At 38.6% G+C, this 22,068-nt stretch overlaps 1 protein-coding gene and 1 long non-coding RNA gene across 3 annotated transcripts; one reads left to right on the top strand and one right to left on the bottom strand.

Moving 5' to 3' along the window:
- Positions 1-3,032: 3,032 nt before the first annotated feature.
- On the bottom strand, positions 3,033-22,042 carry LOC143414195 (uncharacterized). Of its 2 annotated transcripts, none has more exons than XR_013094706.1 (3): positions 22,017-22,042; positions 5,456-5,566; positions 3,033-5,315 (listed from the first exon to the last, which is right to left on the bottom strand). It is a non-coding gene; the product is annotated as an uncharacterized LOC143414195 (long non-coding RNA). The 2 variants fall into 2 exon arrangements; XR_013094707.1 differs by lacking the exon at positions 22,017-22,042 and adding an exon at positions 15,141-15,230.
- On the top strand, positions 18,437-20,795 carry trh (thyrotropin-releasing hormone). Its single transcript, XM_004546121.5, has 3 exons — positions 18,437-18,595; positions 18,968-19,175; positions 19,532-20,795. The coding sequence occupies exons 2-3, from the start codon at positions 18,986-18,988 to the stop codon at positions 20,137-20,139; spliced, it is 798 nt and encodes a 265-aa protein (XP_004546178.3). The 5' UTR covers positions 18,437-18,595; positions 18,968-18,985; the 3' UTR covers positions 20,140-20,795.
- Positions 22,043-22,068: the final 26 nt, after the last annotated feature.

Raw genomic sequence — 22,068 nt, 5'->3', positions numbered from 1 at the left:
ATATATATATATATATATATATATATATATATATATATATATATATATATATATATATATATATATATATATATATATATATACTTCCATGTATGCCTAGCAGGCAAGGCATACATGGAACGCCATAACCAAGTGGCCGGCATAGTGTACAGGAACATCTGTGCGGAGTATAACCTGGAAGTCCCGAGGTCAAAATGGGAGATGCCCCCAAGGGTGGTGGAGAATGACCGAGCTAAGATCCTGTGGGACTTCCAGATACAGACGGACAAAATGGTGGTGGCTAACCAACCGGACATAGTGGTGGTAGACAAACAGAAGAAGACGGCCGTAGTGATCGATGTAGCGGTTCCGAATGACAGCAATATCAGGAAGAAGGAACACGAGAAGCTGGAGAAATACCAAGGGCTCAGAGAAGAGCTCGAGAGGATGTGGAGGGTGAAGGTAACGGTGGTCCCCGTGGTAATCGGAGCACTAGGTGCGGTGACTCCCAAGCTAGGCGAGTGGCTCCAGCAGATCCCGGGAACAACATCGGAGATCTCTGTCCAGAAGAGCGCAGTCCTGGGAACAGCTAAGATACTGCGCAGGACCCTCAAGCTCCCAGGCCTCTGGTAGAGGACCCGAGCTTGAAGGATAAACCGCCCGCAGGGGCGTGCTGGGTGTTTTATATATATATATATATATATATATATATATATATATGTAGATAGATAAACATTACCGAAGGATATAAACATTGTAATATGACAACAGAGATGAGACAAAAAGACTTAAACATTTTAGAGGAGGTTTCAGTGTCTTATACTCCAAATTTTTTTATTGTTCTTGAATGTCAAATAATCTGACATTATATATTTTAAATACTTTTTACAAAAAACTGAGAATGATCTCATCCATTGTATCCTTAATTGTATGTTTTTAAAAAACAGAAGCCAAAGATAACACAGACAGGTACAAAATTAAATTTTTGCACCAACAAGGTGATTCACAAAGAGCTGTTAGCAGAAGACTTGGGGTATCTCAGCACAGTATATAGTATAAACTGTTCAGACTACTTCCATCAGGAAGGAGGTTCTGCAGCATCCGGTCCCGTACCAGCAGACTGAGAGACAGCTTTTTCCATCAGGCCATCAGACTGCTGAACACGTCATAGACACCTCACCTCCACTACTGGAACTTCAACATTATGCACTCCATACTGTACAGTAATGCCACTGTTTTGCACATGTCTCAACTCTGTATATTTTTATATATTTTATTTATTGTTGACTCTATTTAATTTGTAAAATATGTGTATACACACACACACACACGCGTAGAAAAACATTTAGTATACACATCCAGAAATAATTTTTTTTTTTGCATATACTATTATATATTGTACATATATTTATTAGTTTCAGATTTAGCCATTCGTATATTTTGCCTGTTTATGTTGTTGTATTTTGCACAACTCTGTTGCTTGTGAAGCTCGCACACAAGAATTTCACTCGCATGTGCCTGCACATGTGATGTGACAATAAAAGTGATTTGATTTGATTTGATTTATAGTGGACAAAAAGAAGAAGTGATTGAATAAACAACAACAAAAATAACTATCCAGATCAGATGAACTGTATCTGAAAACCATGTCCTTCAGAAATTGGGATTAATCAGCTCCTGTGCCAGAAAGGCCTGACACAGGACCTGAAAAATGCAGCTTGCCCTTAAGTTGATCAAGCTGAACTTCACCAGAAATGACCACTCTTAAGGAAGTGAAACAGGGGGAAAAGGCTGAAGTATGCCAAATTACACAGAAAGTGGACTGAAAATCAGTGGCAACCAGTATAATGAAATGATGAATCCAAATTTGTGGTTCAAAACATCTTTAGCATGGATAGAGGAGGTCAGAAGACAGGTGAATGTCTACCGCTGTCTGTAATACATAGTTTGAGCCATTGGTGAAATTTTATAAAATTAGAAGGTCAGAAAAGTCCCACTCTAAATTTGTTTGGAACTAGTAAAAACCAAACCTGTATATCCAGGAGTGCACTTTCAGACACAGACTTCCTGCCACATGTGTTGCTTTCAAGTGGAGAGATGGTGGCTGGAGGTCTCATGAATGCTTACAGGTATTTTGTCACTGCTGCCAAGGTTGATGATGGTTCAGCTTGCCACCATGACCTGCTGTGCATCCACGGCAGCTACAGAAACCACACAGACCAAAACAAAATTGGAGCTAATGTTACTGGCATTTGAGTTTCCATGAATTATTAACCTTGTTAAACTGATCAGAGTTTGGGAAACTGTCTTGCTCAGATCATTATCAGCTTCAGAGTTTAATTATCTGGTCTGACATCATTTGGTAAAATCTGCTAAATAAGTCATGTCACATTGCTTCTATTTTAAACTATGTGCTTTAAGTAGACTGCATCCTGGTCGGGGTTTTAATGTACAATGTAGGGTCACTGTTTGTCCAGTTTGTCCACTGTGACAACAGTGTTGCACAAAGACATTTTCACAAAAAAAACAAACCCTCACAGAGCTACTAAATTGGAACTACTGAGGAACTACGTAATTGCACGTAAAGATGTTCCTGTTTTATATAATTTATTTGCTGTTGTTTAGATGTTATTTTATTGAGTAGGGAAGCCATCTATTTTTATTTGAAATGCTATGAAAAAGTATTTGCCTCCTTCCTGATTTCTTTTTTCCCACATTTGTCTCATGTTTCAGATTAAACTAATTTTAATATCATACAAAGATAACCTGAGTAAATACAACATGCATTTTTTAAATAATAATTTCATTTGTGAAAGGAAAAAAAGATATGCCGTATTACAAAACAAACAAGTAATTGCACTGCCTTGTTGAATTACAAATTAACTGTGACTGCCAGACCTGCTGAATCACTTAAATAGAACCTGCCTGACAAAGTGGCGCAGACTAAAAAAGATGTCAAAAAGCAACACATCATGCCACAATCTACAAAGTCAAGAACAGCTGCGAAACAAAGTCATTTACATCGTCAGTCTGGAAAAGGTTACAAAGCCATTTCTAAAGCTTTGGGACTCCAGTGAATCTTAATGAGAGCCATTATCCACAAATAGAGAAAACATGGAACAGTGGTGAACCTTCCTACCAGTGGCTGGTCTACCAAAACTATTCCCAAGAGTGCACTGAACCCTCATCATTCCATCCATCCATCAAAATAACTCGGAAAAACAGGTAAAAAACTGCAGGCGCCACTTCCCTTAAGGTTAGTGTAGCCCAGTTAGAAAAAAAAGAGCAGTGGAAAGTAATTTTTGGGTGTATGATGTAAAAAATTTGGTCATTTCTTTTTTTCTTTTGTTTAAAGGAAGATGTGGACAAATAAGATTATTTGTTGTTGTGTAACTTGGCCAATCAGCGCTGAGCTCCCAGCGACCCCTACAGTTGACCTTGATCACATGACTTTCCGTAGTTCCCATTGAAGCTTCAGATACCTGCAGGACTACAAACTTTCTTCCTTCACCTGAGTGTGGCAGGACAAACGTTAGACAAACTGAATGGGCCCCAACAATCCATCAGTTACCAGACATTATTCATTCATACATTTGACTCAGATAAAGCTGTATGCGTGCACTTTTATTTAGTTTTTGGGCCAAATATTTTGTATTTTATTTTATTGCTTTCAGTACATTTGTTTGCAGCTGCTGTATGTCAAATATGACAACTTGTGAACTGTTTACCCTGGTGTGGTCCCTCCTATCGATGTTTATACCTTGGGCTCCTGCTGATCCTAGATTATCTGATACTGGCCTAGTGGGAGTTTGGTCATTCTTGATAATAAACTGTAAGTAGGATTACATTCATGTTCACGATTCAAGAAGGAGACAAAACAAATAGCATACATAGGCAACTTCCAAGGAGAAAACCACTGCTAAAGAACAAAAAGAACAATTGCTTGTCTCACATTTTCCAAAAAAACCAAAAATGTAACGAAAAATTATGAGAAAATACTCTATGGACTGATAATGAAAAAGTTGAACTTTTTTGAAGGTTTGCGTACTATTACATCTGGCGTAAAATAAAATGATGGTCACAATTCATGCAACAGAACAATGATCTGAAACACACTAGCAATTCCACCTCTGAATGACTCAAAAAAGCCAAATGAAGGCATGACCTAGGTCATGCCTTCATTTAAAGAGCCTCTTTAAGCTTAAAGAGGCTCTTCATAAATGAATGAATTAAAACAATTCTGCACAAAAAAACTAAATTCCTCCACAGTGATGTGAAAGTCTCACGGCCAGCTACTGTTAATCTTTGCAGTTCTTTCTGCCAGGGCTGACACAACTAGTTATTAGGTCTAGTGAGCATTTACATTTGAGCAATTACAGCTGATTGAATTTGGATAGCTTTTAAACTTTAATCAACAAAATCATCATTTACAGATTTTACTTTGTATTTATTTGGGTCATCTTTGTCTAATATTAAAATTTGTTTGATGATCTGATCCCTTGCAAAAACATGTTCCAAAATGCTTGGCCCATGAATTTCTGGTGTTGAATTCTTTATGGAGTGAAAGATGGAAATACTGCACATAGCAGTGTTTTTGATCAAGGCCTAGCTGGAGGCTGCTGGGTCAATATAGTGATAATAGGATAGCAGTATGGTATGAAGTATTGGATAACATTACATTTTGCAGACAATGTAGTACTGCTACTACATGGCTTCATTAGACCATGTCTGCCAAGGCTTCTAGTGCACAGTACCAGGTGTTGAAATAAGACTCAGCACCTTTTAGGCTTGGGCAAAGGAAACTCAAAAATGGCAAATTCAGTCCCCAAAGGGAAGGAAAGAATATTGGGGTTTAGTTCCCTAGGTGTGGCAGGTTCAGTGTAATTGTGGCAATAATGTGGAACTCCACAGAAAGCCTGTTTTTATTCTCACTTTCCACTGGTAAAAATCCTCTATAGCATTTTTCCCATGTCGACTTTATATTATAAATACATAAATCACACAGTAATAATGCAATAATTACTGTTGTTGTGCACAATATGAATGTTTTGCACTTGTCACTGGGCATGGAAACAAAGTTCAGTTGTCATGAACCGACAATTAGACTACAAAAATAAAAGTTCAACGGATTTTGTTTGCACACAGATGTTTTCACAGGCAATAAAGATTGAACTGCAACTAGAAAACTGTTTGAATGTCTTCTTTCTGGGCGGGAAGCATCGATGAATAACAAGTCTGTTTCTACACAGCTTTCCCTCGCTGAGTCTCTTCCTCTCCACAGACTTCCATTTTTCCAAACACGTTTCTCCCCACATATCCACCATGACCGGAGTCATCTGCAAAGAGCAGATTCAGGTAAGTCAAAAGGTAAAAAACTGACTTTTTTTACAAACTCAAAAAACCCCAAAACACCAGGAACAGATCTACACTACCACAATAGATGCAGCAACTGAGGGAGCTCTTAAATAGAACTCACCTTAACTAGTGAGTGACTAAAAACATTCGATTGCACACAGGTGAGTGATTACTGAACTGCTTCCAGGAGCAAAGAGAGGGCAGGAGAAAGAGCCGGGAGAAGGCGCTGCCTCTGAAACACACAAGCAGAATTACAAATGTGTGAGCACACACAGAGAGGAGACCATCACATTAATATTGTCAACAGTGCATGTCACTGCAATCAGAAACAGAATGCACATATTTTTCTTGCATGAGAGACATGCCAGGAACAGGCCTTTCCTGTCCAACAAATATCAAAGAAAAATTACAGGTTTACTAATAAACATGCAGAAAATGCTTTAATTAATATGTATAGCAACAGTAAAGAGAAAATTTCTTAGCCACAGTCACCGACATGTTTATAGTCCAAAGGCAGCTTTTCGGGGCAGGAACGTCATACCAGCTGAAAAGCACTGGATTGGACATGTTATGTTTTGGTGTTTGCTCAACGTCTTCAGGGAATGAACAGCTTGCAGGGCTTAATTCAGCAATAATTTCAGCATGATACCAAGAAGTGTTTTAAACATTATGTGAAGCCATCTGTCGAGGACTTGAAGATGATCAGGAAGTGAACCTCTTGGTGATCCTAAGCACACTGGTAAATCCAACGAGGAAAAGAAGAAATCGGGGGTTATGCTACGGCCTAATAAACATCCAGATTTTAATTGTTTTCTTTCATTTTTTGGTTGGTATTTTACAAGTGGGTAATTAAAATTAGACTTCTTGCAACTGACTGACTTTTGCACGAAGCGGGTAGCTATCTTTGTTCTCTAAAGAATGCTTATTACATTTCAAATAGTCCTGCATAAGAACAGTATGACTATCCATGTTTGCTAATGCATATTTGTTAAAAATATTTTCCCATAGGATGGAAAAATTACTGTATTTGATTAGGATACAAGTGAAAGGCACAATAACGTGCCTGGGGATACACGTGGAAATCTACACTGTTAAAAAACACATCCTAAAACAACGGTAATGTTCCGGCAGCTGGGGCGCCAAAATACGACCGTAAAATAACAGAAAATAACTGTCCCATAAAAATACAGTTATTTTCAATAATGAAAATAGAGTTTGTTGCGCTAATTTGACATGGGATTCTGCCTTTTCCAAGTGCTTTTAGACATTAAATTAGGAACATTTTTACGTGATCAAACAATGAAATTACCTATAAACAAGGTCACTGAATGTGGAAATATGAATCATAATACGTAAATGTACAGAAATATACAGTTAGCAGTTAGTTTAAATAATAATTGATTGCATGCCCTGGGACAGACTGACAGAGGCGAGGCTGCCATATCGCACCATCGGCCCCTTTGGCCATTACTAGTAGGCAGTAGGTGAAGAGTCTTGACCACGGACACAACGACGGAGAGTGTCCGAGCCAGAGCCCGAACCGGCAATCTTCTGATCACAAGGCGAACTGCCAACTCTTGAGCCACGAACGCCCTAACTAGCAATGATAATAATACTTATGTGATGTAACACAAGCTTATAGGGATCATGTTATATACTTTTCCATAGCATTACATTTGAATTCAACAGTTCAATCTTTCAAATAACGGACAGATATTTGTGAAATCATGATACATTTGTGAATGTATTTTAACAATCTAAATATGCATATGTACAGACAGATACATTTAATAATCATGACAATTATGTTGTATTACATTACAGTGATTTAACGTTAATTTACATTCAAAATGTGAAGTCAAAGTCTATTTACGTAACTTTAATGATATTCTAGAAGAACAGAACATTACTGTAAAATACACAGTAAAATACATTCATATTAGGGTTTTTTCCTACGGTCACAGCCATACCTTGTTGTTAGTTGACATTCATTGGCCGATGCTTAGCGTCATGTTATTTATATCAATTGCAATTCCTACCTCTACATTTCTTTTTCAAAACATATAATTAGCACAGCGTGTCCGTGCAATATTTTACATTGTGGCATGCAGAGAAATCTTAACAAAGAAGCTCACAGAGAGAGATTGAGCTTATTATTCAACCCCAAGCTGGCAGGGGGAGCTCTTTATTAAAACACTTGCCAGTGTTACAATGTGCCTCAAGGTTCAACAACAGCACAACAGAAGTCATTCATGATACAGCACTCTCTCTACAAAACAACAACTGTCAGTGACGCTGCACCACGGCGTAAACACAACATTCAAGATAACAGTTAAAAGTAACGTAACCATAAACAATAAAGCAAGAACATCTAAACAGCAGCACATGTCCCAAGGCATGATGGGAGACATTTCTGAATGTATTTTTACAATCTAAATATGCATATGTACCACAAAATATATTTAACAAACAAGTAAATTGTGTTTTATTACATTTACAGTGATGTTATGTTATTTTACATTTGACGTGTCAGATCACAGTGTTACTTATGTAAATGTAATGATATTCTAGAAAAACAGTACACAACTGTAAAATACACAGTAAAATAATTTGACTTTACTATTTTTTGGAACAGTGTATCTAAACTTACCATCCATACTGATGATGTTATTAGCACGCTCACCCATAAGAAGCATTGAAAAATTAATGTTGAGTAGTCTCGTAGGCTTAGCTGTAACAGCAACTAGTGGGTAGTTACTTTAGAGGTGTGACAGCAGTAGAGCAAATTAAGAGAGCATGGTTTTATTGACTGTTTTTCCCCATCAAATAGGTTTTCTTTTGCTTTCTATTTTATTGCTCAATTTCACTTGAGCATCTAGGCCATTTTACTAAAGGGCAGAAAACAGACTGAAAGATGAAAATGTGATGCCAAGATATGCGGTTTCCAGTATTTCTAGAAACAAAATATTTTAAAGCTCCATTGAGCTTCTGATGAGCCATTTCTAAAAACCCAGTGGGAGCATTTTTCTTAGTGCGCGTGCAATAAATTTGACATAAGTGCTCCATTCTGCGCAGGGGGAAATGACAGTGAGGAAGATAACGGCATTTGCATGTTGTGGCATTTACATCTGGTGATAAATATACTTTTAATATGCTTTGTGGCTGCCTACCATTTCTCCCAATTAGATTAACTACACTGAAGGATCTTTGAGGGAGATACTGGAGATGGACTCTGCGGTGTGTCTGCAATCCCCCTCTGTTACCTACAGAAGATGAATGGTTTGCATGTTACAGCTAAACACCTCTCAGTTACAGCTCAGTACACATACAGATAATGATACAAGGGAAGCACATCGCTATTCTGTTTCATCTTCATACATTTCCACTTTGCCACGAGGACCACAGCGGGCTGAAAATACAACTAAGTGACATAAAATCTCTGAGCTGTATGTGGAAATTTAATGAGAGGATATATCTTAAGATTTGATACCAGGAGCCTTTGAATCTGAAACTATGACACTGCAGAAAAGGTACGTAGAGTCACTTTTAGAAGAAAAATCTGGTCTAACGTTGTAGTGAAATGAACAGAGTTATTTATTTCACCTGTGACTGGTTTTATTACTTAAACTAAGTGTTTCTTCTTGGGGTTCATCAAGATGGCAACCACAACAAAATATCACCATCTTGGTATTGATACAATTAACATTTATGAATGTTAAAAAATTTTTTTAAAAGTCCAGCCAGGCTGTCCCAGCACACATGTCCATGCAGGGAAACCCACATTTTTATACCGTGTGGGTCCCAAACGGCACATTATATATATATATATATATATATACACTGTGAGAAATGTGAGTCTGAGAGACAGCGAATGATTCACAAGCTCAGTAAAATGGAAGTTAAACTGGATCTTATTGATATATTCTGCAAACGAACTCAGAAGTGAAAGTTATCAGGCCATATTGCATTTTCTAAGACAGACTAACTTATTTGATAGGATTGGAGGGGAACCACTGTGAACCTGTCTCTTGTTAGAGTGGGCAGCCCACAGTCAGGCCATACTAAGGACTGCCTCATTTGGGCCCATGTGTCCTTTGTTTCACACTGGTACTGGGGACCACAGTGGGCTGTCCACACTATGCATCTGCCCACAGTGGCTTCAGATGGGCCTCAAGGGGGGTATGCTTCCTGGGATGATAGTAACTTTTTCTGTATATGTTTGGTAGCAGTCTGCATCACTGTGCTATTAAGGCCAGATGTAAAATTAAAAAATAAAATAAAGATATTAAGTTCAGTAAAGAGGAAATGCAATTTGGGTGTCAACCAGTTTCCATATTGGATTTGGGAGACAAACAGCATTTTTAATTTTAAGATTAGACTTAAAACGTTCCTTTTTGCTAAAGCATATAGTTAAAGTGACCCTGAATCCTCCCTTAGTTACACTGAAATGGTCTAGGCTGCTGGGTCATTCCCATGATGCATTGAGTGTTTCTTCATCAGTCACCTTACTCACTATGTGTCTATACACCTCTCTGCATTTAATCATGACTTACTATTAATCTCTGGCTCTCTTCCACAGCATGTCTTTTGTCCCGTCTTATTCCCTTATCCCAACGGGTCGTGGCAGATGCTCACCCCTCCCTGAGCCTAGTTCTGCTGAAGGTTTCTTCCTGTTAAAAGGGATTTTTTCCTTCCCACTGTTACCAAAGCGCTTGCTCATAGCTCATACGATTATTGGGGTTTTCTGTTTTCTTTGTATTATTGTAGGGTCTTCACCTTACAAAGCACCTTGAGACAACTGTTGCTGTGATTTGGCGCTGTGTAAATAAAATTGAAATGAACTGAATGGAAGTGAATTGAATATTTGGTCATTGCAAGGCCCCTTTGAAATACAAATAGTCATGTATTATAAAGGTGGGTACTATAAAGTGTCCACTCACTGGACACTTTATAGTACTGCCATAATTTTTCATAGCACAGATTCAACAATGTGCTTGAAACAGTTATATTCTCAGATATTTGAACAGCTGAGCCAGGACAATCTGTGGTTAAATGTTGTTTAGGCCAAACTCTGATCCTACCATCAAAATGTAGCACTGAGACTTAAACTCATACAAGATTTAGTAAAAATAGTGAATACATACACCTGTGATATCATTTTGAAAATTCTACACTTCCTTCTCTAGTAATTGCATTCACAAACTTAAGCGTGCTCAATGGCTGCCCGGTGGGGTTACAGCAATACCCCATCAGCCTTTTACATTAGAGGAGTAAAAACAGCTCAACCAAATAAGCCATTTGTTTCTGTTTGAATCTTATCAGCTAATGTTCGTAAAGCAATCTACCTCAGCAGAAGAAATCATGATCAAATAGACCCAAGTTCTGCTATTAAGAAAATATACTCCACTCTTAGCAAGGTTTTAAAGCTATAAGCACCCTGATATTTTTTTATTCAACTGTATTTCACTTTAAGGACTGAGTTACAAAGAAAAACGATATATATCTTCTCTTTAGTGCTGTTATCATTCTATTCATTTTTTTCCCAGAAATATTTTCGCTTTCATAACTCTTGAAATACTAAATATTTAAAACGTCACATTTGCAATCGAGCCAGGCGTGAGACTGAAAGATCAGCTCAATCTAGCACGATTACAACTGGTCCCAGACACTACCTGACTGAGGCAGAGGGGAGAAAAGACGAGGGGGGATAGACACTCAGGAGAAGAGAGCGAGCACAGTGATAAGTGAGCTGGAGCATGTGGTAGTAGTGCACTAATCACAGTCTCCGGCTGAAGAAACACACAGGCGCCTCACAGGTTATTGAGAGATAATAGGATTCTCAAGGCTGCAGACACACAGCTAAAGACAGAGATGAAATTTGAAAATAAATAATGCAAAGTCATCCTGCTCTCTCCTCCTGTGTGTGTGTGTGTGTGTGTGTGTGTGTGTGTGTGTGTGTGTGTGTGTGTGTGTGTGTGTGTGTTGGAGTGTGATGTCTGTGCATATTGTGACTTCAGAGTAACTGTTCAGTGCAATGAAAAATGAGGAAATAAGGCAGCAGTCAATATAGGAACAGAAACAACCCCAGCTTTCAGAGTTTGAGTAATGATTTGAAATTCCTAGCCACAGAATGGCAAACTAAAAATTCTGTGACACACCAGCGGCTCTCGTGAGTATTACCTTTAGATTTGGCACTTGTGGGAAATGGGAAAACTTTTGTAAATATGTGCATGAAAGTTAAATAGGCTTGATGTGAAGATGTGTGCTTCACTTTTATTCCAATACCGTAACATCGCCTTAATTAAAAGATTCTTTTCTGGATCCTCACACGTGTACATTTATCACTCTGTCCACAGTGTAGATGGCACAGCTTAGCTATGCAATAAACACTGTTTCAGCTGATGCCACAGCCCCCTCTACAGCCATTTCATAGCTGCAGGGTTGTCATCACTGTGATTGATCAAGGTCTTGAACAGCTGCTGGGCGCTGCTGTAAAATCACCCACTGTGGTAGGGCTTTAAGATCCCATTTTTGTATTTACTTTGAGCACTTTCTCCATGAACACCGTCTTACTTCCTGAAAATGACTGTAAGTCAAAGATAATTCACCAATTCAACTGGCACAGCTCTGTGATGGAGCATGGCAGGCAGACCGTCAGCTCTGGCCCGTCTTTAAATGAACTCCAAAGTGAATCTGTTAAACAGTAATAGTACGAGTGATAAGTCGCCTTGAGTGAATGTGATGATATTCCCGCGTGACATTAACATGCAAGGCGAGCTGGTTACGAAAGCTGGTCTGTGTTCCTGACCTGTGACACACTCCTCTTCCACACATTCACTTTCACCAGCAGCACACCCTGTGAAGCTGTCACTCATTCCCTGCCACAGTGACCTCTGTCAGGCCACTGTCACTTTTGGGGGACAGGGTTTTCATGCCGTCCACACACGAATTGTTTATTTATTTGTTAGTGTCTCTGTTTGCTGTTGTCTGTCTTCATTGCTTGTCTCAAGCGCTCCTAACACGCCCTTGGTGTCAGAGTCAGACGTCTTGTATTTTTACTCGCCACCTCTGGCTGCTTTCTTCTCGACTATCCATTGGCAGTGAGGTGTTGGACTTCACCTGTCAACAGACCCACTCTCTCCTTTCTGGAACTTTCTGGAAACTTTTTCACTGGCTCTCCTTTTCTAGATTGATACACGCTTCATCCTAGGGCTGATCGATATAACGATATATATCGGATGACGATATAAAAACGTCTATCATTTCATTTTACGCTATCGTTTGTTTCGTGGTGTCGCAAAATAAACTGTTTACGGCAATATTTTTTTCATCGTTTTGATGGTCACTGTAGTGGCTATATTAATTTCTTAAAGTTCTCTCTTTCTCTTATATTTAATATAACCACACTACAGACGAACAAGCGCCTGTTTTTATGCGTTGTGGTTAGCAACAACGTAACACCATCGCGTGTCTGCTTGTTTATGTTCCACATAAACCTTTCACAATAAAGCTCAAGATCCTGTTGAGACTTTTCACAATAAACTGAATCACGTGAAAGAGCAGATTATTTACGGATGAGAAGTAAAAAAGAGCCGCTAGGTGCTAAATAATAGACCTTAGACTCAAACGTTAGAACAGGCTTTTCCCCGCAGCACGCCGTGTAATAAATACTCACAAAGAAAACGGCGGCCGTTACAACTTGTGTCTAAAAATGACTCCAGCTACATGACGCGCAGCTGGAAACACTTCCCGCAAGTCGAGCTGCCCGAGATTCACAGAATTTACAGAAAATGTTACATTTTTGTGATTTATATCGTTATCAGACGATAGAATTCTTATATCGGGATATGAGATTTTGGTCATATCGCACAGCCCTACTTCATCCTAAAAGAAATGGTACATATTTATACAGCTTTTCAAAGTCTCTAAGAGAAGAGCACCATTCACCGTGTGGCATATGTCTTCCTGTTGTCCTATCATTTTTTATTAACCTTTAAGATATGTTCAGAAAACGATATTAGCTCCCGAGGTAGATATTTTGATATTTTGGTTTCACATGGGTACTGTAGCTAAAATTACACAAATCAGAAGCTGTAAGCCCACTGGAGCCTCTAAAATGTTCAGTGGAGTATCTCAGCATCTTGAACTGGTCACTCAGCTGACCTTTCAAGTGAAATATGTTCAGACCTCAGTCTTCTGCTTCTTTCCTCCAACGCTGTCTGTGCCAAGTCAAGTGTCAAGCCAGTTACTCAACCAGCATTTTTAATCGCCTTATCCCTATCCCTTTTGTTAACTGAAGCTGGAGTTTTGATACCAATGCTGCTTGTTCTCCCTGTGCGTACATGGTTTCTCTTTGGTTATTCTGGCTTCTTTCTACAGTTCAGAAACATACATGTTGTGTTAATTAATGATTCTAAATCAGCTGTAGGTTTGAGTGTGACTGTGACTGTTTGTCTGTCTCTATGTGTTAACCCTGACTGGCGGCCTGTACAGGTTACAGCCCAACTTTTGCCCAGTGACAGCTAGGATAAGCTCCAGCCCCTCAGGCTATGCTGAACTGGATAAGCATTTAAGATAACAGAGTGACAGATAGGAAATAATCTGGTCATTATTTCTGAAGTTGACAGCATGTTTTCCCACAATCTGGTCATTAACTTATGAACAACAGCCTAAATCTGTACCCCTGTCTGCTTAACTCCTATGTATTGACACCATTTCCTAATGACAGCAACTGTCTTATTCTGCATTATCATCTATGAAGAAAAAATGCTTTAGTATTGGTGCATATTGGACAACATAAGGCCGATACCAGTTATATGTTATAGATCACTGTCAGCTTCTACTTCTGCTACTTCTCTGATTCCTCAAAGACAAAACATTTAAAAGCTTATTCCTCAAATGTTACAATCTTAACTCCTGATTAAATCAACCATGACCTATTCAGGGTTCTGGTGCTGACTGTTTTATGTCATTAAAGGCACCCAATAAATGTAAACACTTCATTAATAACAAAAAATTGAGATTTTTTTCTGTTACCATGACAAATAATTAGAAAACATAGGTAATGGCTTACTAAGATGTAATGATCTAAAATTCAATCTGAACAATGTATTGTTGTCCCCACATCCACTGCCAAGTCCTCCCTATGCAGATTGTCACACAATAATAACATGGGCATTATCACTTAGATGTAAAAGTGTGTGATTTGGGCTTCCTTGTTGAGATGCCTGACTAAAAAATCTCAAATAAAGAAACTAATATTTGCACTATTTTGCAAATTACTTTGAAGATGGTGTCATTCAACCAGAAAACAAAGCACCGTGAATGTTAGATTTTCAGAAAGATGACTCAAAAGGAATCTTAATGTTGCTTTTTCACAGGTTTTTAAAATAACGGTGAAATACGAGTGCTTCATTTTAAAGTCACTGCTTTGTTTAGCGTGCCTGAGGAAATCAGAGCCGACAGTTAGACATGTCTGTTTTATATATTTATGCTCATTTGTAGCAGATTCTTTTTTTACTCTTGTCTCACCGCTCAGTAGGTCCAAAAAAATACACGTGATGATCTAAATACAGATCACATCCTGCTGGATGATATCACGGTCAGCCTAACACTTGATAAATCACCCTGCTGAAAGAAATTTGCGTCAATGAAAACCCATTATTGAAAATTTGGATCTCAGGAGATAGCAGGTGAAGCAATTTAAGTGAATGTGAGCAGTATTTGTCTAGGGGCTCTGTGTGCAGTATTCATGATGGTATATTGCAGTATACATGATCTGAGTGTGTGTGTTTGTTTTCCTTTACCATAAATGTTGACTTCCAAACAGACACCAAGTCGACTCATGAAAAAGACTCTCCTGATCTGCACACTGAAGACACACAACAGGAGCTGGGTTCTGTTTTACAAAACAAAGTAAACTCAGTCTAGCTTTACTGAACTTAATCATCCTGAATAATCAGTGTTATAACTGGTTATTAATTGGCTGTGGTAAAACAAACTTTGTATAACATATAATAATCAAAAATCTCAGACTGAACAATAAGCCATAGTGTTACAGATTGTATATACTTCCTTAGTTTATACCCAGCCTTTTGTCCTTTTACTTATTGTGAAAGAATACTGGATTACTGCACTTCTTCCTTCTGCTCCACACCCTTATTTTTCTTATGCTGACTCATTGGCTGCCTTGGGGAGTTTCCCTTTAGTAACTGTCAACTTGAGAATAAAAAGTCATCTATACATGAAATATATTTTGCGTAAATGGCAGCAAAATATATAAATTTACACTTTGGTGTATGTCTTTTTCATTTAATTTAACTGGTTTTATGTTTTACTGTCCTGTGGTATGACCTTTTCAAAGCAGACTTTAATACTTTAATAATAGTAAAATAAATCTGATAGGGGTTTCTCATCTCTGCAGCCAAATACAGATAGACAATCAGGACAACACACAGCAATGCATCAAGTTTCTTAACAAGAAGAAGAAGTTCATTGTGACTATATACAACCCTAAACCGAACCAGGCTGGAGCAAACACAGTGCAGAGGGTAATGAGTCTTATTATTTTCTCCCAACGCACAGGGTGTACACTTAACCTATCACCTCCTCCTGAGGTACGTAATGCAGCCCAGAATTCTAATGCTGTGATTTCCCACCTCTAAAAGTTTTTCGTGTCAAGTGTTTGTGGAGGATGAATGAGAGTGAATGAAAAGAAAGGACGCTGTGTTTTATTCCACGTCTAAGAGGGATAAGAGGAGAATATTTTAAATGCCGCTACACCTGCAGCATTCACTCCATCTTCTTTAATTGTTTCACATCTGCACTCACGAGGACACCACATTCACTGAACACGTTCTGTGGAATCACAAGACTTTCACTGATCGAAGCACATGCCACCCTTTTAAAGTGCTTAAAAACCAACTATGTACACTCTTGGGCAATTAATTGGTTCCTTCAGACTTGTAGTTGCCCTCTCAGCATTATACGAGGGAGGGAACTACATGACAGGTGTAAGGAGGTGCCTATACAGATCAGACATGTCCTAATTGTACTACTGTCACTTTATGTGTCAGTTTGAAGCAGCGCAGTAAGAACACACTATCAGACAGAGACTGGTCCTTATGGGAAATTATCCTTCCTTCTTTACACTGCTCATGGAAAGAAGCTTCAGTGGTGGGCTTGTACATTCTGTGAACACTTTTAAAACCTTTTAACCCAATCATTAACCTCATTTTGTTACTGAACTAACAATATCATTATTTCAGCGTCACAGAAATATGTAACTGAGACTGATAAAAATTAAAAAATTAAGTTAGACTTTCGGTAAAACTCATTAAAACAGTGGAAAGAATGATTTTAAAATTGATTTGCTATTTTTAACCATGTGACTTCAAACCTGCTTGAAGTATTGGACGTGACAGCACACTGAAAGCAGGCAATTACAGCATTACACACTCAATTCAATTCATGCTGACATTCATCACAGACAGAGTGAGACTGGAGAGGAGTTCATCCAGATGATGGAATGATATGACTCTACATAATGGACACAGGCAGTTTTATACAGGTAGTTTAATGAGATCTGGAATGTAGTCCAAGACAAGTCTCATAAAAAACGGCAGCACAAGCGCAAAATTTACCTGACAATAACTATTTTCTTGAAGAAATACATAGTTTCATAAACAATCCAGAGTTATTGCTGTCAGCAATTTACTTAAAAACGTCTTTGAAGTCAAGCCCTCATAACCAAGACCAGCTATTATAAAAGCACCCAACTGTATTTGCCTGTCAGCTATATGAATGATATGAATTTCAAGCACTGCAGATATTATTTTGTACAGAAAGAAACTTTGGAAGCAAATGTCTGCAGCTGTTTTCAAACACTTGCAAATGACACCTGACTGTGAGAAAAGGGCTGATGTTGCATTTGCATGAAATGACCCATTAATATGTAAAGTTCACCTGTGGGTTTTTCACCTGTGGAAATACTCTAAGTATAGCCAGCTCTGGTCCAGTTAATACAACCAGAAAAAAGTGGACTATTTTCACTTTCTGAATGTGATTTGAAATGTGAAGCAATGAGTGAAAACCACCTATAGCTTTAGTGAACCTTAGATACTGTAAGATCACACACTAAAGCAATTGATGAGCTATAGCTACATATATGATAGTGCCAGGCAGAGTGGAACAATCAGGTTTGGGTAACATTTAATTCTGTTGAAAGAGAAGGGAAAAACATATCTAGAGGTTATTAAACAATAAAACTGCTTCAGAAGACTTCACATTCTGCCTGTTCTGGTTGCTTAGTGAGTCAACATCCCACTCAGCCATGTAAAACTTGTTAGACCCACCTCTGATACATTCAGCACTGCTGCTTCGTGACCAGAAACCACATTAGGCTATACAGTATGTGCTCAGAAGAACCAGATGGGGTGATCCCACCCTCCTGAGCCCCATGACCTAAGGGTATTTAAGAAAAGCATGAATAGCCCACATCATGCTACAGCCCTCGTTGGCACACCATGGGAGATGTCCACATTTTATGATAAGATACTGACCGTTTATGTAATCATCTAAGAGAAGCAGTAAAAACAGTACATACTAAAATAAAATGAAAAAAGCACGGAATACACACAGAGACATATATATATTATAAACTAGTGCATTACACTCAAATGAATTTTGCAACTTTTAAAAATAAAGTTGTTCTTTTTTTCACATATTCATCACATAAATCTCACATAAATCCTGCCTTCTGTCAGTCTGTCATTGTTTGTTTGTTGTTGTTGTTGTTGCTTTTGTTTACATTTCACTGCACACACACACACACACACACACACACAGACAGACGGATAGATAGATAGATAGATAGATAGATAGATAGATAGATAGATAGATAGATAGATAGATAGATAGATAGATAGATAGATAGATAGATAGATAGATAGATAGATAGATAGATAGATAGACATAGATATAGATATAGATATATATCGAGCAAAAGCTCCTATTGGCCGATCATTCACCACATCCAGTTGCGCACGACTTGGTGACATCAATAGGGACGAAGGATCCTGAAAAATTACTCCAGTGTTGGTGTGACGACAGTGACCGTTTCGTATAAATGCCGGGACGGAAAGTTATCTGCTCATACCTCTAGACTTGGCCTCTAAGGTCACCAACTGCTGCAAGCGACTGAAAGCAACTATTATCACTGCCGGTAGTGCCAGAAACTGGGGAAAGGACAATATTTTACCAGGTGAGGCTTTTAGACTAATCTCATTGGAAATGTAAATATGTCTGCTGGTTAAGGGTTGCTCTTTAATTGATCTGGATAGATCTCATGCATCATGTTTTATTCATATTTATTTGGTGAGACTTTAGAGTTCTCTTAGATTTCTTTGTAAAAACCAATCTTCAAAGCTGCTGCGATCTCAAAGCCTCAAAGGCTTGGTTAGCAGCTTTGCTAAAACTGGATTTCTCAAGATAAAAAATAAAAATAAAAATTGTACTTAAAAAATTATATTCAAAAACGAAACGTCTGGTCCCAAAATTGACTTAAATACAGTGGCGCAGAGTAGACTAATATTGTTTCTGTTTAATATTTCCTATCTGCCGTGATCTGTTTCAGACGAAAAACTAAATTACCATGAAGTCGACATGTCTGCTTATCCTTGCATCTCTAACGGTCTGCAACTTGATGGTGTCTGGAGGACAGAGCATGTCTGCTGAGGATGAGACTGACCGAAAGACCATAGACGACATTATTTTAGAGAGAGCAGAGACTCTCCTGTTACGGTCCATTCTCAAAAAGCTGCAGGATGAAGACGGAAGAAATGGTGCGTAAAACATATGTTATTTTCTGAGTTAAGAAAATGTCATAAAATCTTATTTCATACGATACTGATACTTCGGGTATATCTTAGATGTACCTGAAAGTTGCAGCACATTCTCAGTAGTTTACAGTTTCGTGCGCACTTTTCAGGTATCATTTGGAGACATTTTGTTTAAGTAATTGCTAAACAGTTAACATCGGCAATGCAAGAGAATATGTCTCCTTTATAATTAAAAAATAAATAAATAAATAATCAAAGAAACAGGTCGACTATCTGCGCACGCGGTAGAGAGAAACCGGGTTTTTATCAGTGACTTCTGAAACATTTAAGAGCCACTTTCCTCTCTTGTTTTCTTCCAGACGGCTATTACTCTCAGCCAGAATGGGTGACAAAACGACAGCACCCTGGTAAGAGATATAGTGATGATTTGGAGAAGCGGCAGCATCCAGGAAGGAGAGAAGAGGACGAGGATGAACAGTACTTTGATGTTCAAAAAAGACAGCACCCGGGCAAGCGCGAAGATGAAACGCACTCTTTCCTAGAGCTGCAGAAAAGGCAGCACCCGGGAAAGCGCTCCACGGCGGGTCACAGTTCTGACAACCCCATCCTCCTGCTCAGTGAACTTTCAAAACGGCAACACCCAGGCAAGCGTTACCTGGTGCTGCACAGCAAACGCCAGCACCCAGGTAAGCGTCTTCTAGAGGATGAGGACGGCGACAGTGACGGGGATGCGGACGCGGATGGAGAAGAAGACCTCGCTGAGATGGAAAAGCGTCAGCACCCTGGGAAACGGTTTTGGGATAACTCGAGTCCGGATTTAGGCACAAACAGTCCGTGTGACGTTTTGGACCCTGCGAGCTGCAGCAAGACCAGCCTGCTGCTCGACTTTTTAGACAACGTTAACAAGGGCCACGGTGAGGAGAAGAGACAACACCCGGGTAAAAGGTTTGCAGTGGATGGAGAGTAGATTAGACAGGAGTGCGTATTTCGCTGTGTTGTAAACAAATAAATGTACAAATTAAATGACCACAATGAATTATAAAAAATGAAAAAAAGATCATTAAACCTTTTGTGCCACCGCTTGTTCTTTTGAAGACATTTGAGACATTACCGCAAGCCATTTGTCTGACATTTTCTTGGAGAGCTCATGCGTAATTGCCATCCAAACTTTGGAATAACTATTTAGCTGTACAGACGTTTTTGTTTTGTTTTTTCAGAAGGGTTGGGGCCATATGTTGATCTTTTAATAGCTATCGATATAAATAACATGAGATTATTTATTCTTACATTGAGGCAGATGATTAAAACATTAGTCAGATGGTTTTAGCGATGTTGCCTCTGTGAGGCAACAGGCGCTCGTCAGTTCAGCTTGTGTTAAGATCAAATTAAAGTGTCTATGTTTACACATAAAAGCTCCCTCCACTGTTCGATTAGCGTTTCATTATTTTCTACTCATGTAAAATATAATGAATATCACAGCAAATAAATTGTGTCACTGCTTATTTTTCTACATTACTGCATGGTTTACGTAATTTGAAGCTAATGTTATAAATTAAAAGCTGCCATTGCCTTAAAGTCAGCCACCAATGTTTTTGTTGGACAATAAACGCATTGGTAAAAACGTATGGTTTGCTTTAGTTCCAGCAAATGCAATGCTTCATGGTGCACCATTAAACTGTTGATTCAACACAAGCCTAATTAGTATGTAGTCCAAAGTAGTCACCCTGCCTAAGCCTCTTAGAGAATGATTTATGCAGTTCAGTAACAGACAGAGTGTGTCAGATATCCACTCCCCAGCTTAATTAGGCTCATTCCATCAGAGCCTTGGGAGCAGCTGTCCACCAGCCTGATCAATATGCAAATTATTCATCAAGCATGTGAGTTAACGATGGAGACCTAATATTGGAGATGTTTCGCCGAACACTCACAACTCTAGCAGAAGTGCCAGTGGACTGGCAAAGTGTTTATTATATAATGTTTATTATATAATGAGCTACACACACACACACACACACACACACACACACACACACACACACACACACACACACACACACACACACACACACACAGAGAGAGAGAGAGAGAGAGAGAGATAGATAGATAGATAGATAGATAGATAGATAGATAGATAGATAGATAGATAGATAGATTGATTCTATTAGTGTTTGCATCACTTTTTGTCTATGAGCCCTTCCAATAAAACGGCTTGTGAGCCACCAGGACAGGCTGTGCTCTTGGTGCCAACAGTGATAATAAGTAATTTAACTAAATAAATTTTTTTTTTTTAAAGTTATAAATGCTTAAAAAGAATATTAAAGAATGTTCTCTTGAAAAAGAAAATCAAAAATTAATATTTGCACAATATATCATTTTGTGAAGCCCATGAGACAGGTCGAAACTGAGATGGGAGTCCATACTATTCACCTATTCTCCGTGGATTGCTTCGTACCCTCTTGTCAATAAATGCCAGTCAGCTAAGTGCACACTCCAAGAATCCTTTAAACTGTGTTTTAACGAGTGAAAAAATGCTGTAGGATAAAACTAGGGACCTGTAGCTTATACAAACTGAAACTGGATCAAATAAAGGTTCTAGGGTTACACAGTACAGCTGGATTCACCTTAAGGCTCGTAGTTGCAGTTAATGAAGCTGGCCAAACCCAACCACACATCCCAACCACAAAAAACACACCCTTAGTTATCCAGCCTTGAATTTTTCCCATCACCCTCCATCGGGAATGACAAACTGTTGTTAGAGTTAAAAAATGGTTTGTTTACGGTAGCAGTGCAGGTTTGCACAAAATACAGACAACCAAAAGTTGGATATAATAAATATGTACTTACATTGCGGAGAACTTTCCTGATGGAGCGCCAACCGCAAAATCAAGTTTTGTCC

The sequence above is a fragment of the Maylandia zebra genome, linkage group LG20 (assembly GCF_041146795.1).
Source record: "Maylandia zebra isolate NMK-2024a linkage group LG20, Mzebra_GT3a, whole genome shotgun sequence".
Taxonomy (NCBI): domain Eukaryota; kingdom Metazoa; phylum Chordata; class Actinopteri; order Cichliformes; family Cichlidae; genus Maylandia; species Maylandia zebra.
The sequence above is the reverse complement of the archived record's forward strand: the minus strand, read 5'-3'. Positions and strand labels throughout refer to the sequence as shown.